At 37.4% G+C, this 15,673-nt stretch overlaps 1 protein-coding gene across 3 annotated transcripts in view; it reads right to left on the reverse strand.

The window, feature by feature from the left end:
* The window catches only part of USP45 (ubiquitin specific peptidase 45), a 48,868-nt gene that overhangs the window by 15,215 nt on the left and 17,980 nt on the right, over positions 1–15,673 (reverse strand). For all 3 annotated transcript variants that reach the window (XM_021544938.3, XM_085574915.1, XM_085574914.1), the window contains exons 6-9: positions 12,265–12,410; positions 10,927–11,022; positions 8,712–8,842; positions 48–135 (exon numbers count right to left, since the gene is read on the reverse strand). In XM_021544938.3, coding sequence (XP_021400613.3) covers positions 48–135; positions 8,712–8,842; positions 10,927–11,022; positions 12,265–12,410 — 461 coding nt within the window. The remainder of the gene's footprint in view (positions 1–47; positions 136–8,711; positions 8,843–10,926; positions 11,023–12,264; positions 12,411–15,673) is intronic.

Below are 15,673 nucleotides of genomic sequence, written 5' to 3' on the forward strand. Positions count from 1 at the left end.
AGCAATGACTAGTAGTTCATTTTTAAAAGACACACAAAAGATATTACTTTTGTCTCCTCAATCCTGATTGCATCCAACAGATAGTGCAGAAGCTCCTGGCTGTCCTGCTGCTGGAACCCCTTAAATCGAGGAGCCCTATGAAAGAAACAGGAAAGAATTTTAAATTATCTTGGGAGAGTCTTAACAAGACAACATCAACATCAGACACTTCACTGGGGTACAAATAGGTACAATTCCTGCAGAGCCTCATGGGGCTTTAGGAAGCTCCTGGTGCAGCAGGCAATTTTGCCAACAAGGCTGCACTTTAACCAGAGTTGCAGTTTGACTCTATGGAGTATGGCTTAACTAAAATACAGATTTGCCAGTAGAGCCTCATCCATGCTAGCAGCCCTTTCCTGACAGGCTACACCAGTATTTCCGTGCCACCAGACATTCCCAGTGTCATAGAAGAGAGAGAAGGAAGATTTTCCAAGTGCTTAACCTCCTTTGTTATCTCACCCTTTTCTCAATCGAGGAGAAATCTCAAATGTGCATAAACAGTCCTTTTAGATCACTAGCAACATCTGTATTACCCCCACAAGCCAGAAGAGGAAAAATGTCTCTTTGTGACTATGCTCCCATTAACACTGGTGATCTTTTAGGCAACTGCACAGGGGTAATGTTGCATCAGTTCTGAGACAGCCATTCAGTAGAATCAATTACTACTATTCAAGAAATGTTGAATTCTTTTTTTAGTATTCACAGCATCTAAATGTACTCAAAATACCACATTTTTCAGGCATAGATTACATAGAATTAGATAGATCCTTCTCCTTACCACAGCCAGAAGGCTCCTAATAAACAGTTTGAATCTTCAGGATCTTGCAACCCCAAATGAATGAAAAGTATTCACTACTAACACATCTCTGTTCACATTAAGTGTAACTGACTGGCCAAACCATACCTGTCTTTCCAGGCAGGTTACCCTTTAGATCTTTAATTACGTTCTTGAACTACTTAATCTGAGATTCCACAGAATCACAAGGGGTTGGGAGAGACCATTGGAGGTCACCTAACCCAACCTCCCTGACCATGCAGGCTCTCCTAGAGTAAGTCACTCAGGATTGCAACAGGTAGGTTTCTGAATTTCCAGTAATGCCACCAAATGGCAGCTGTGACTCTTGCTGCAGACTGAGGCGAGCACACACAGACCTAACCATGCACATCCCTTCCAAAATCTAGCACAGGGGACAACTGGAGTAGCATAGCTCAAACAGGAATTTTATCAAACTGGCAGAGCAGCCAGAAAAACCAACCACTCACTCAGCTCCTCAATTCTATTTAACACACACTTTAACCAGTTTTCACTCTGAGCTGTGGATTGCATGCTGTGGCTAGTCAGTACACAGAGCTGCAAATACATATTGGTATTTTCTCAGGCACAATGATCTCACTTGCCCAGTAGAGCTCTTCATCTGTTCAGGGTTCTTAGAGGGTTAGTGAGGCTTCCATCCCACTCATACACTAAAGCTGCTCAGATCTGTCTTAAAAGTTTGTGCTCATGGACAGGAGAAATTAAAGGTGATCAGAAAACACCCCAGATGTGCAATGTGCCTACAACAGTAAAATGTAAAGCTGGGCAAGTTGTCAAGATACCAAGTTAGGGCGCAGAAGGACATGGGCTACAGGCAGGATAGTGACACAGGGGTTTCAGCTTTGAACTGATCCCCGCAGGCACTTTGGGGTGTAACTGGAGAAAGACTGAAGGTGACAGCTCAAATGTCTAAGGTCAATGCCTAAAATTAAGTGGAACAAATCTGGACCTGCATATGCAAAACAACATATTCACATTTACAAATAAGATACTTTCACATTTGCACTTCATATCTAGTTTTTGAAACAAAGTTGACAATATCCCTAGTTAAAAATGATGTAATGATGCTACTCTACTGTGAGGCTTACTATAAAATCTGGAATCAGTAGAGAGGGTAACTTTATTAAGCCTTCTTTTGAAAGTGATTTTTTTTTCATGAGCAAGTCAACCTCAAAAATTAATTTCAAATTTTAAAAACTGAAATAATCTTAAAAATTAAATATTTTGGTTAATATTCCTAAAATACCACCTTTTCTTCTACTAAAATCACATGCTTTATTTCTAATAAATTTGATTATAAACTGCAAATACTTTCTGAAAAGCACTGAACCTTTATTTTGGTTCCAATAAAACACCCAATATACATTAAAAAATAAATAACATCTGTAGCTGCATGCACGTTTACATGCATGTACACTTTCACTTTTCAATTCGCCAAAACAGTTTTCTCTCACTGAATATCCAGGAATCTGAAAAAAATCCAGAATGCCAAAATCAGTTTAATTCTGAGAAATCTGGTTAGTTAGCCACAGTATTATCATTAATTTATGAGAAATTTCTTGTTTTCCTAATACAGTGAGAATCAATGAGAATATTCAGCCCATCTCCTACAATACAAGCACACTAATAGCTCCAGTATAGCAAGAAAATCCTCCACATATACATGTTCTGGATCCTGGTACTAATAGGGATTTTACTATTTTTTAGCAACAAAACAGGAACTCTTCAAGAGACACTATAATAAAAGGGAAGAAAAATTAATAATTACTTGACAAAGGAGCAAGCAAAAATTCCAACACTGTTACAGGAGGGGTTTTTTTTCACTGCAGACACCACACTGAACAAAATCTTCAATGAAAATCAGGAAAAAGCCCCACACAAACTTTTTGTTACTGCAGTATAACCTCCCACTGATGAATATACAAAAATAACTTCAGGTGCAAATTAATTTCCTAATTTGTAATTCAAAGTAAAATAATTTACTTGCATGTTCCACACAGCTTTATTCGCTTAAATTAGAGAAGAGGAAATTAGTTCAGCCATGGAAGTTTTTCATTTTGGTTTGTTTTGGTTTGTTTTTGTGTTTTTTTTTTTATTTTATTAGAACACAGTGCATTTACAAGTACAAGTAATTTACAAGATTATTTAGGCTTCTCAGGGACTGTACTAACTTTATATGCCTGATTTCAATGGAAACAAGGATGATGGGAATGTAACAGCTACCACTTTAAAGGTGAATTGGTAGGGAAAGTGACTTGTAAAGCTTCCCTGTAAGGCTGAGTCATTTACTTGGACTGACAATTTACATAATTGTTAACACTCCTTAAAATATATTTAATCTGTCATTCATGTACAAAGCATGCTATGTAATGTTGCATATAATTCTAAATATCTCATGTTTTGTGAAAAAATACTTGAAATTAGCGCATTTGTTTTGGGTGGGGAACCACAAGAGGAAACCAAAAAATAACAAAAAGAAAGGAAGGAATTTTACACTTCACAATGCATTTACTGGAAACTTCCTACACTTATAAACCAGTATGAGAGACGAAAAAGGAATTAATCCATGCTGATACACAGAAATCTGACAACTAAAAGATGTGTGCTCTCGTCTCCTTGAAAATATGCTTCAAGCAATATCCTTGGCAAAAGTGGGGGACTTGGAGATGGTTGGTTGAGTTGACCGCTCACAGATGTGCTGACATATGGAAGCCAGTGCCAATGCGATACAACCTGTTGTACAGTGTCAGCAGGATAATGACAGAACAGGTTGAACTCCTGCTAATGGCCAGAAGTGGTGAAGGACAACTGTGACATCTACTAGCCTCTTGTTGCTCATCTGGAGAGCAGTTATAATTGCTTGACTGTCAGTTTAAAAAATACTTTTCAGGATAATCTACTTCCTAGAATGCTGTAATAACAAAAACTACATGGTAACATAGTATTAAAAAAATAATAGTTTTAACTCCTATATTATATTCATTTGATGGAAATTAAGCTATGCTTTAAAAGCAGAACTGGGATACAATTAAAGTCATTTAATCATACTGCACAGAGCTGTCATACTTTTACTGTCTTTAATAAAAATCTTCTCCGAAGTCATCCTTTCAAGAATTACTATTTTTCTACAGAAGATAGCCTAATACCTTAGAAGATATTAGAAACAACAATAAGCACTTGGAAACAGAAAACAGAAGATACTATTGGATTTTTCCAGTAAAGCAACATGCACAAGAATCCTTTAATGTAGTACATTACACTACAGAATTCTGCTTGGTAGGAGGTGCTTAGGAGGAGCCCAGCCAAACATGGGCTTGCCTCCACATGCAAGTAACAGATAACACCAGGCACAACTGTACTATCTCAAGGGCATGGATAGACAGCACTTAACCCGCCTTTGGATGTACTGGCTGATTTATTTCACCTGTTTTGTCTCACCTTCCCCCAAAAGGGAAAATGAGATACTTCTGCTTTCTTGCAATGTACCAGATCTATTGTTTCTTCCTTTAAGTCCTGCTAAGATTTCCAACAGTACTCTGCTCTGACAAGTTCCACAGGTTAGCCCTATAAAATGCTAAAAAAACTCCTTTTTTTTTTCCCCTGGCTCTAAATCTGTTGCTTTTCAGTTTCACAGACAGCTCCTTGAACTCTTATGAGGGCAATTAAAGAAGCACAGCTAATTTATTATTCGTTGTCTTCTCTTGCTGTCATGTCTTCTTTTCATGTTCTCTCCTGCCTGAAATCCCAATATTCAAGTCTCTGTTGACATAAAGTCTTCCTGTTTTTGTTACCACTCCCTAAATTCTGGTTAACCAAAATGGAGAATACACTGCCAATGTACCTAATAAAATTACTGGTTTTCTTCTTCATTTTGTCTATAAACTCTGCTTATACAGCTCACCAATACCACACACTGAAAATACCTGTGTTCTCCAAAATGCTACACAGATGTTCCTTCTGGGCAGAAGTGAACATAAAGCTCAGGACCACATACAGATGATTGCTGCCAGCACACACTTTTACATGCAATTTGCTTACTTTGCACTCAGAAACTTATTCCTAAAATTATGAAAACTCTGACAAAGTTTGCTGAAAAAAAAAAAGACATGCAATCTCTCAACTGCCGCTGCCCAGAAGTGTAATCTCTTCTGTCAGATCTCCTCAACATGACACAGCACCACCAGCAAGGCACATGGAGGCACGACAAGGCCACAAAATAATTCCTAACTACTGGTCAAGGTAACAAACTGTGTGTTCTGCTGCTATTATACTTACATGGTAAAAGTCAAATGGGAAAAATAAACAAGCAATACAATATTTTCTAAGAAGATTATTTTTCAATATCTTCTTAGATACAGCAGTATTATTTAAAAAGAAAAGGCTCAAAAAGACTCCTTAATGAGAAAAATCCTGTTTCCTTTATCTCTTATATCTTGTATAACATTACCTTAGTTTTCCTTAGCATTTCCTCTCAGAAGTGATAAATGTGGAATTGTTTAGGTTTCCCCTCCAAAATTATCATTCTGTTAATATCAACAGTCCTAACCACACATGACCTCCATTCTGCCAGCCCCACCTCTGCCTTCAGTTCTACTTTCTACACATGAAAAGGAAGGATGAATAATGGTCTTTGAAGAATAAAGACCTATATACATTTTGTGAACACCAACAAAATCTTTGTTAGGGAAGTATCTTTTCCTGCATGGTAATGTAGCAATAATATACCACTGTTAATAATTATTTAATGGAGGTTTGAAGCAGCTAAATTCTGTAACTCCTTTCTAGACTTATCACTTACATACTGCACTTGCTACACAAAACTAAGCTTTCTTCCACCAATATAATTACTCAATCATAGCAAATAAAGGAAATAAAATATATGTCCTCTTGATACATCAGTGTTGCATTAGTCACTAAGTCTCCAGATAAGTCAGAAGTCTGCAGTCCTGATATTCAGCATAGTGGAAAACCAACAGAAGGGCCCCGTAGCTATGCTCACAATCTGTCCTCATGAAACATCTGACAGCTGCAACACTAACAAAATTAACAGTGGATGAATTAGTACCAGACGCTAAACAGTTGCTATAGAAAGACTCATCCACTTCTTTTCTTCTTCTCCCCTTCTTCAACCTGGCTACTCCACCACTTGATAAAATTAACACTTGGTATCATTTTTTTCTTTTGTTATTTCATAAAAAAAAAAAAAGAGAGCACCTTTCATACACAAGATTATGATCTCCTCAGACTCTTAAAGTAGCAGTTTGCAGTTGCAAATGACTGCAAAATGACAATGTTCCAGTTCTCTTACTGCTTTTGAGCAGTGAACATGTATCCACTTGCAGGTTTTGGGATCCCACTCAGGGACAAGCCAGAGCTGCAGCTGAATGAGGCAGTGTCTGCACCCTTTTCTATCCTATACTATCTGTACAATCTCCTTCATAAATTCTTTACTGAATAAAAGTATGGTGATATACTGTATACTTGCACTGAGACAGCAAGATCTGTGATGGGGAAAGAATGAACTAAAAAGAAAAAAAGAAAAAGAGGCTGTAATATATAAACCCAAAACATTACTATCAGAATAGTAATGTCCTTCCCCATGTCTTTCTCCCTGGTAGCTGTGTCAGTGTAGTTCTTCCTTTGACATGTTCATCCTGTCATCTCTTCAGGAAACTTGTTGTTTGAGCCTTGTTTAATGTATAAAAAGACTTTGTGCTAATGCACAAAGACCACAGGTAGTGCCTGCCTCTAGGATTACTTCAGCAACACAACCTCTTGGCAGCAGTCAAGAAGCAGTTTTACAGAGAACACTGCAGTAGCACAGATTTCTTCCTAAATGAAACTCCTGCAGTCTTGCCCTGCTCTCTCTTGCATTTCAACTTTGATGAAAAATAGAAAGCCAACTTGAAAACAAAAGAAAGAAAAAGGCTTGTAAAAATGGCATGACAGAACACTGCATTCATACTGTTAAAGCTAATAAATAGTAAATGTATTCAGCTTGCAAAGATAAAGATTTCCCATTCTGCTACTATTACCATTGCACACTGCCAAATTTTCTGAAACCCTCTGTTTCTTGCTTGTTTCACCAACAATGAGAAAACAATCCAAAGACCAAAACCTTCTGTCATACCCGTCCAGCCCCTTACTGTCCTTGAACATCTAACTTCTCACTAATAGGATGTGGCTGACACTTCTGTTATTGATAGTAGAGCTAGTAAAGGATTTGTATCTAAGTGGTGTTATGCAAAGATAATGAAAGTAAAAAGTAGGGATGAAGGCGAGTGATGGTAGGAGCTGGTAGATATATGTCTGAACAGCAAAACTCTACCAAACACATTAAAATGCTCCAATTTTAGCTGCTAATTAAAATGTATGTACATCTTAATGATTAAAAGACAACAACAACTGAACAACTAGATAGCTGAGATTTAATATTGACATCACTCAATGACTATAGACACACAGAGCAGATATAAAATACCTGTCACTTCTAGAAATACCATGCCATCTGAAATGCACTGCATTGTGATTCTTTCACAATCAATTTCTTAAGGTCGGCTTCAAAACACATTTTACATAATTTTTTCCCTTCAATCCTTAATACTAACTGGGAAAAAACTACTAGTATTATTCAATAATTTTCCTTCTATTTCCCAGCCAAATTAAATTCTTACACTCACATTTTTTGAGAGAACCTTGAAACACAAGGAGGAGTGAGAAAACAATATTGTTTTCTTCCCTATATATTTTTCTTCCAGGTAGATAATGCTAAACAAAGAACACTGCTCAAAAATGCTGTAAAGTAACTTTACACACATTTCCTTTTACAACTCAAAAGAATCAAAAGGAAGACAAGCACAATAGAAAAAATATAATATTAAATTTCTGAAGCTGAATTTTGAGGATAAAGAAAAGGCAATGACTTGCTTCTTTATAGAATTAAATTGTCCCTGTTCTATTCGAAAAGCTTTTGTTTCTTTCTACCATATTTTAAATCCATTCCTGCTCAGTAAGGTTGTCCTGGAACTCCGTGGTAGGAAGCTGCAACTTTCCTCTTAACTCTGCTGCTGCAGAATGTTTACATTTCTGTGCAGTAATACTGTAGCAAATAAACTAACATGCAACATTATTCTTTTCTAAATATGAGATTCAGATATACCATTCTCCAGTTACTCTGCTTCTAGAGATTCTGTTACTAGTAATTCAATATTTAAATATTTGTATCAACTTTTAAGTAGGTCTTCTACAGGTGTTTTTAAAAGCAAGATTGTTTGCATCATAATTTAAAGTACCTACAAAGCACCACTGTAAACATTTTCCACACCAAGAAACAGGAGTTTCTTTAGGGCTTGTAAGCTCTTTGCAATCTGCAGCCATATGCCATTTCAGTACTGCTTCAAGTCCTTATTTGTTAGACCCTTTTTAATTTTGAATTGATGCCAAGGTTAGACATCATAGCAGAAGTTCCCCATTTAAAATCTTATTCTTTTTTACAAAATACCTATGTACACTTTGTAGTGTTAGCACAACTTTATGCTAACAAACAACAAAATCTGCCATCCTATTTTCTTCAGTTTTACCATGCCCTCTTCTGGCCCCCTCACACTCAGTTCAAAGCCCATTGAATATCCATGGTTATGAACTGGGCCACACATTACACAGAGAGCAGGTATAACCCTGGCATGCAACAAGGAGTCCTTCAACTTTAAAATATGAAGGAGCTGTTTTCTGGACTGCCTGGTAAAAACCTAACAGTTTCTTTAGAAAGGACAACAGACATTACACACTTAGAAACACATCACTGGAAACTAAAATTAAAAAAATAAGTGAAAGATGAGCTTGAGGACACGATACGTACTTTTGACAAAGCTGGCTGAACAGCACTTTAGGAGACAGAGGACCTTTTCCAGCCTCCCTCATGCTGTGAAGGAACAAGAACATTGCTGAAGTCAAAGGTCCTGGGCTGGACAGGTTTACCACCAAAGGATCCTTCAAAAACAAAGGTAAATCACACATCAGATTTCAAAAGTAATGACACAAGACTTCTTTCAAGTTACTAGATACATGATAAAGAGCAATGTAACATTCAGTCTTAAGAGTGTTTCAGGATGTTTTTTTTTTAAATGTTCATGTCACCCATTTGATTGAAATAATTTAAGAGCAGGCTTATTATTTAAGGAGTATTAATTGCAAAACCAAACAATTTTTGGTCGTAACCAATAGCTTTGGAAACAGGCATGTCAATGAGCCAGTCTGGTTCTCCCAAAAACAGGCAACCTTTGTATTACCTGCTTTACTCCTACCCTCACATGCACTGAAATTCATCTGGACAGGCAACCCAGGTGACCACCTCCGTGGGCCAGCCTAAGATTGTGCTCAGTGGCTCTCTGCTACCCAGCCTTAGGAATGGGGCATCCAGCTTCTCTGATCTGTGAGCCACAAACTGAAAATTCCACACATCTGGCAGCCACAGAAACACAACCTGTTCCTCCACACACCAGGTGCTGTGAAGGTCCCAGCAGTGGCTCACAGCAAGGGCTGATGGCAGATCCCACATGTCCCCTGTGGCACTGCGAGACAGGCACAGGGTGCATCCTGCAGAGCCCCTCTTGGTATGATGTTCAGCCCAGCCAGCAGATTCTGGGTCTGGAAGGATCCAGCCAGCAGCCAATCAAGCCAATTTTAAAGCAGAATTTTAAAGTCCTGCACTGCTTATACACCACATGTCACAATGACCACAGACCACCAGTTCTCCCTAACATGCTCCAAGGTTCCTATGTGCCCCCAGTGCTCTCTTCTAGCTGGCCTGACTCTCAGAGAAACAGATTACAAATGGCAGATAAACTCTTGGAGAGGGCACCTCATCCAGAAAGCAGATCCATACAAAACATAAGCAACATGGATACACACAAAGTATTTGTTTTATGTGCACTATCAGAAGGTGGGAAATGACCCCTTACCAAGCAAGAAGCTGCAGGTTTCTACATTGCTATTAAACTACTGCAGCCCTCTTGTTCAATGTCAAATTCTGCATTGGCATACAAAGACCAGAAAACACAATTTTTGCTCCAAAGACTATTTTTATTGTAAGCATTGTCATGAAATGAAAAATAAATCTTTCAACCTTATGGCTGTGCAAGTTACACATCAAGCATAAGCCAACACCCCAGTGGCTTGCTAAGCCTTCAGGCAAAAACAAGCTCCAGACCTCTGTTGTGGCTCAGGATAACTTCATGAAACATCTTACTGCTCTGAACTGCTACTGGAGGAAATAAAGACAGCAACGCACTGAATTTCACACTGTTCTTGCCTGGAGAAGCTATGAACACCACCTACAGCAACACAGTGAAATCATCATCAATTCAGAGGTATCTGAAACAGAATACCACTCCTCTAGCCACACTGCCACCAGAAAGCTCACAGCAAACAGCAGGAAAAAAAGAAAAAACAAAGAAAAACTCCTCTGTAAACTGTTTGCTTCAGCTAGCAGAGGAAAAGGGGTATTATCTTTATTGCCAACAACATATAATGAAACCCCAAGTCTCTAAGACATGACTGGAACAGCAGAATATTCTTTGGATAATAGCCATAGGTGAAACTTTCCCATATGCCTGCAGTAAGCTTGAGGACAAATTTGTTCCTCACTAAAATGTTGCTTCTCTTGTTTTAAATCCCCTGGCCTGTGAAGCATGTAAAAAACTTTACAGGCCTTATCAATGAATGGCAGGGATGGACAGGAATAGAATATTTCACAGATACTTTCTAGAGCCAAACACTATTTCCTGTATCATACATTTGTACTGAAGAAATTAAACGTAAAAATAAGCCATATGCTCTTTCTTAAGGCATTATTTGATACTTCAACATCACAAAATGTGAAAGCAAGTAATTCTTCCTCTTTCTCCAGGGCTGAGTAATGATTTCTGTAAAAGAAATAAGTTCACAGGTAATGTAAACCCACTGAACAATTAAAATGTGGAAGAAATGGGAGAGTAACACCTTTAACAAAGATGTGATTTCCTCCAGCTTCTTCCCACATTTTCCCAAATTTGTATTTCTCAGTGCATACTTACCAGTTGAGAATCTGAAGTATGACAGATTTTTAACTTTGTTCCTTTCTCCTTTATCTCATACATCAGTTCATTTAGAACGTGAGTCTGTGCCAAGTTCTTAAAGAAAAAAAAAAAAACCAAAATACTATAAGAAACATGTTGAGAGTTCAATTACAGAGTTTCTTTAGTTATATATTCTAGATTCAGGGGTACACCAAACCAGATATACTTCATAACGTGTAACTAAGGTTTAGATCCAACCATTAGAAAGAACAATAAAAAAGTCACTGATCTGACTGTTACTAAAATTGTATTTATTTATTTTTCTGTAATTTCAAAATAGTCCACTAGTAATAACTTTTTTATTTATATTGAGCAACAAGATACTTTTTTTTTTTTAGGATGAGCACATTATTATCAGAAATCATTTGCCTCTTTTAAAATCTGCAGTCCCTCTCACCATACCCCATGAAGCACAAAGACTTTGGCACAATGAAAGGTATTACCCTTCTGAATTGAGGAAAGAAATCAACTCAAGATATCTCATCTTTGTTTCTTTATATTTGTTCAACCCTGACAGCAGATCACTTAGGCTTCTACAATGTGCTAAGTATGGACAGATAACAATTTGCAGCCTGTTTGAATTTACTATCTCTTTAATGAATTTTCCAATCAACATCATAAACATGAGGTGTGTCAGTGCAGAAAACCTTTATAGCAGTTTTCTTTCACTTGCTCACTTATCTGCAGACATAGAGATGTCTCTGCTTAGCTGACAAGCAACAGGATGGTGCAATATAAAACCCACTAAGGCTAATGCTTTTTTTGAGGATGTTGGATTGCTTGTATACTAAACATCAATAGATGTTTATTAGTATAGCTCATTCCTCTTATTGTAGTCAGAAAAAATACATAATAGATAAAAGTAATTTTATAACTGCATCCATTGTAGGGGTTTAAAATCACCCAATGAATAGTGCAGACATTTACATTATGCACACAGTGCCACTATTCACATCACCAGTATGATGATACCCTGCATTAGCCATGACTAATAATGCTGAACTTCAAATAAAACCATATGCTACAGTACAACCCACACACATACGCAGTGTTTAAAACACTTGGCATTTTCACTTGTTTCATTACTGTGCAAAACACCAGTGATGCAGGAATTCTTTTTTATTATAACAGGAAACACTCCTTCGATAGTAAAGAGTAAAAAGAATTTGAAAAGGACTCTCGGAAAGCAGAATGAAGATTCGTAATACTCAAAACCTTTTCAGAAACCCATAGATTATACAGACTTAGTATTTCGGAAATCTGTTAAGAGAAAGTGGCATGATCTTTCCATCTTACCTGCATGACAGCATTAAAAAAGCAGGTATTTCCTAAATTATTTATTCCTTTAACTGGAACTGATGCACCATTACCAGAGGTTTTCCCTTTCAGTATTTCACTTGTTTCACTGTTTTCTTCACGAAGACGTATGATTTTTGATGAACCTATAATTAAATTACAGATTAATATGACCACATAACTGCATAGCTTAATCAATTAAGTCCTTGCATTATTATTTTTATTATTTTTAACTATGTGGAAGATACCTTGATAACACTCTAAGCTGCTATATCCAGTCTTAAAAACACCAAAAAAACCAAAAAACTAGACATCAATAGATAAAGCCCTGGGGCTTTATATCCAACAAAACCTTCCATATCCAACAAAACCTTCCATAATAATCATACTGTCCTATAAGACTGTAACTTCCACAATTAAACAAGTAATAAATAAAGTAAAATGAGTTATTTATTAACAATAGGCAGCTGAGATATATGTTCATTATACACATCAGAAACACCATTCAAAGGCTGCTTTTTGGTGCATTTGAAAGGAGGTAGCCCAAAGTTACCGCTGAATGCTGCAAGTCTTTATCAACTACAGTGTTCCATTCCAACTGCCTTGTCAACAGCCCAACTGGACTCATTATCCCTACATTTGCTCCTTAACTCACCTCCCTTTGTCACAGCCTGAGGAATTACTAATGCAATCTACATACATACAACGCTAGTGTTTTAATTTCAAGTAACAAAAAATTGATAAAACTATGCTATAACAACCATGTAATTCCTTGTTTCCCTTATTATTTAAATAGATGAGGGGCAGAAAAGTTAGACAGTCATTAACTTGTAGCCTAGAGGTAATGGAAAGACTTGCAATAACAATATTTAGCCTTGAATTCTACTAGCAACTTTCATATTGCCATGGTTGCAGGACTAAATGTGAACATTACTGACATCTGCAGTGTCTTAAATATTGATTAACAATGCACGTCAATGTAAACGAGTTATGGACTTAATAGATGCCAAGAACTGTGATGCTACAATCTCTGTCTTGACATATGAATTCATGTATTTGTTCTAATGAGTTTCACATTGAAGTCTCATTATAGTGTTCTTGAGAAAAAACTAACAGACCTATTTACGTTAATGAAATTCGCATGCCAAAAGGTTCCTTTATGTACACTCCTAAATACCTTCTTGCTTAGAAAATGAAAAAAAAAATCACGGAATAAAAAAGAAGTCATTAAAATATCTATTGTATCTGGCAATAAGCTTCTGACACAGTCTGCCTGCACCCTACAGTGCCATCGAGGTGCAACTATTCTTCCAAACTGTATAAGAGTTTTGCAAAACAGAGTTAGAGGCGATTTGCTGTTTAAAACCATTTTTAGATGTTCTTGTTAACAGTGCTTACACAGTTTTAAATTACTCTCCTTTCCACTCAGGTGGAAAATTAAGACAGTACAAGGGCAAAGTAAAAGACAAAATTCTCCTTGAAAAAGCAGACAAAGTGGTTTTGACTATAATAAACAACAAGCGAGCTGCTCACACCCTTAAACAGTCACTGCTTTATGGGCTACATGAAGCAACACCTTTTAAATATCATGCTTAGAAGGGGAATGCTACAGTGTCTGCAGATCATGTACCCAAAAATCTTCAGAACAACCACAGCATGGGAATGGGAGCTCCAAGTTATGTGCAACTCAAAGGCACTGTTCTCTCTCCGAAGTTTAATAATATAACTGGAGATGTTTTCCCCTCAGAGAAGTGGGCCATCCAGAATAGTGCTGGGGAAAAGAGATGGTTAAAAAGAGGAAAAAAAAATTGAAAAAAGAGTCAAAATTGTGGAAATAATTTGTGTATTAGTATACCACAGTTGTTGCATTTATCCATCGGCATTCAAAAACATCTGGGACAGCATCTTAAAGTAAACAATGTTCACAGGGCCATCTGGACAAAACTGCAGGCAAAAATTAAAGCATAAGCATATGGAAAAGCAGATTTTTCTCTTCCCTTTAGCAGTACAGGATGACAAATGTCAAACCTAGATCTGTCCACGCTTCACTGTGCTATGCTTTGCAGCACCACCTGGCTCTCCTTGCACAGCCACCAAATATGGACAGCATTGCCACAGCGGACCATATCTGCAGGGCAAACTCGATAAAAGCATTTCACTTCATGGTTAAATGGCAGCTTCACACAAGTAGCAAGGTTCCATTTGCTGAACCTCACATACAAATTATTTAAGGGAGGGAAAACAAAGCTGAAGCATCCAGCTTTGTGATAAGAGCTGGATGAATATGCAATTACAAAACACAAGAAATGAGAACCTGACATCCGATTGCCACAAAGCCGGATAATTAGGAGGATATATATATATAGGGAGAAGGATATATGTATAAGGATAAGGAGAAGTAGTAGCAAATTGGAAAAATGCCTGGATGGTGGTATCAGTTAGGAACCTCCTTTCATTCAGAAGGTTTTAATTACTGCATTTTTATTTCTTAATAATTTTTAAAACACAATCCACATGATATTTTACTAGGTTTTTTGTATCTGTGAAAAAATCCTGACAGAAATGTGCTGTTTTGCCATTACAAACATTGCCTGCTGCCTTGCTTATAACACACAGATATTTTTGAGCACATATACAGAGCCAGAGGAGGGACAGCAGTTTTTAATTTAGCTCTGCTCAATGTCCCCGGCTCAGTGATAAATGACAGACAGGCCTGAAGCTGAATGTTTACTTGACATGTGAAGAGTTGGTCAGTCTTAATAGAACATGCTGGTAATGACTGTGATAGCTAATACTTCTACAGACTGGGGCTAGAGGGTCCTTCTTCAAGATTAACCCAAGGCTACAAACATGTTATTAATCAAAAAGCTAATATGTAATTTTTTAAAGTGAATTCGCACTGAACAACTGTTTCATGGGCCCTTGCTGACTCAATCTTGCAATTCTGTAATTTAAGGGTGAGCTTTTGGGTATGAAAAGTGACTTTTAAGCCAGTATATGCACAAGGATCCCAGCTGAAGGATTCCATCAAAACAGCTGTCATCTGCAGCTGCCCACAAGGACCTTCAGCTCTTGGCCTAAGAGAATAAAAGAAGTAGTCCGAGTCATTTGTCCACATGTAGTAATATTTGTTATAAAGGACCTTGTTCATATTAATGACAGTAGGATGGGTGAAAAGCACAGAAGTAATTAAATTCAGACAGATTTCTGTCATTAGTTAACTCATCTGCTAGAGAATTGACATTGTGACCCTTAAGCTCTCTGCCTTTCCCAGGTAGTGTGGACATCAGCCCTAGGCAGGCCTGTCCATCCCCAGCAGGGACAGAGTATCCCACTATGCTCGGGACTCACATTCAGACCATGCCTCTCTGTCAGACTCTTCCTGCTGTTTTGCTGCAGAGGTGACTTT

Source organism: Lonchura striata, chromosome 3 (genome assembly GCF_050655825.1).
Source record: "Lonchura striata isolate lonStrDom1 chromosome 3, ASM5065582v1, whole genome shotgun sequence".
Classification (NCBI taxonomy): domain Eukaryota; kingdom Metazoa; phylum Chordata; class Aves; order Passeriformes; family Estrildidae; genus Lonchura; species Lonchura striata.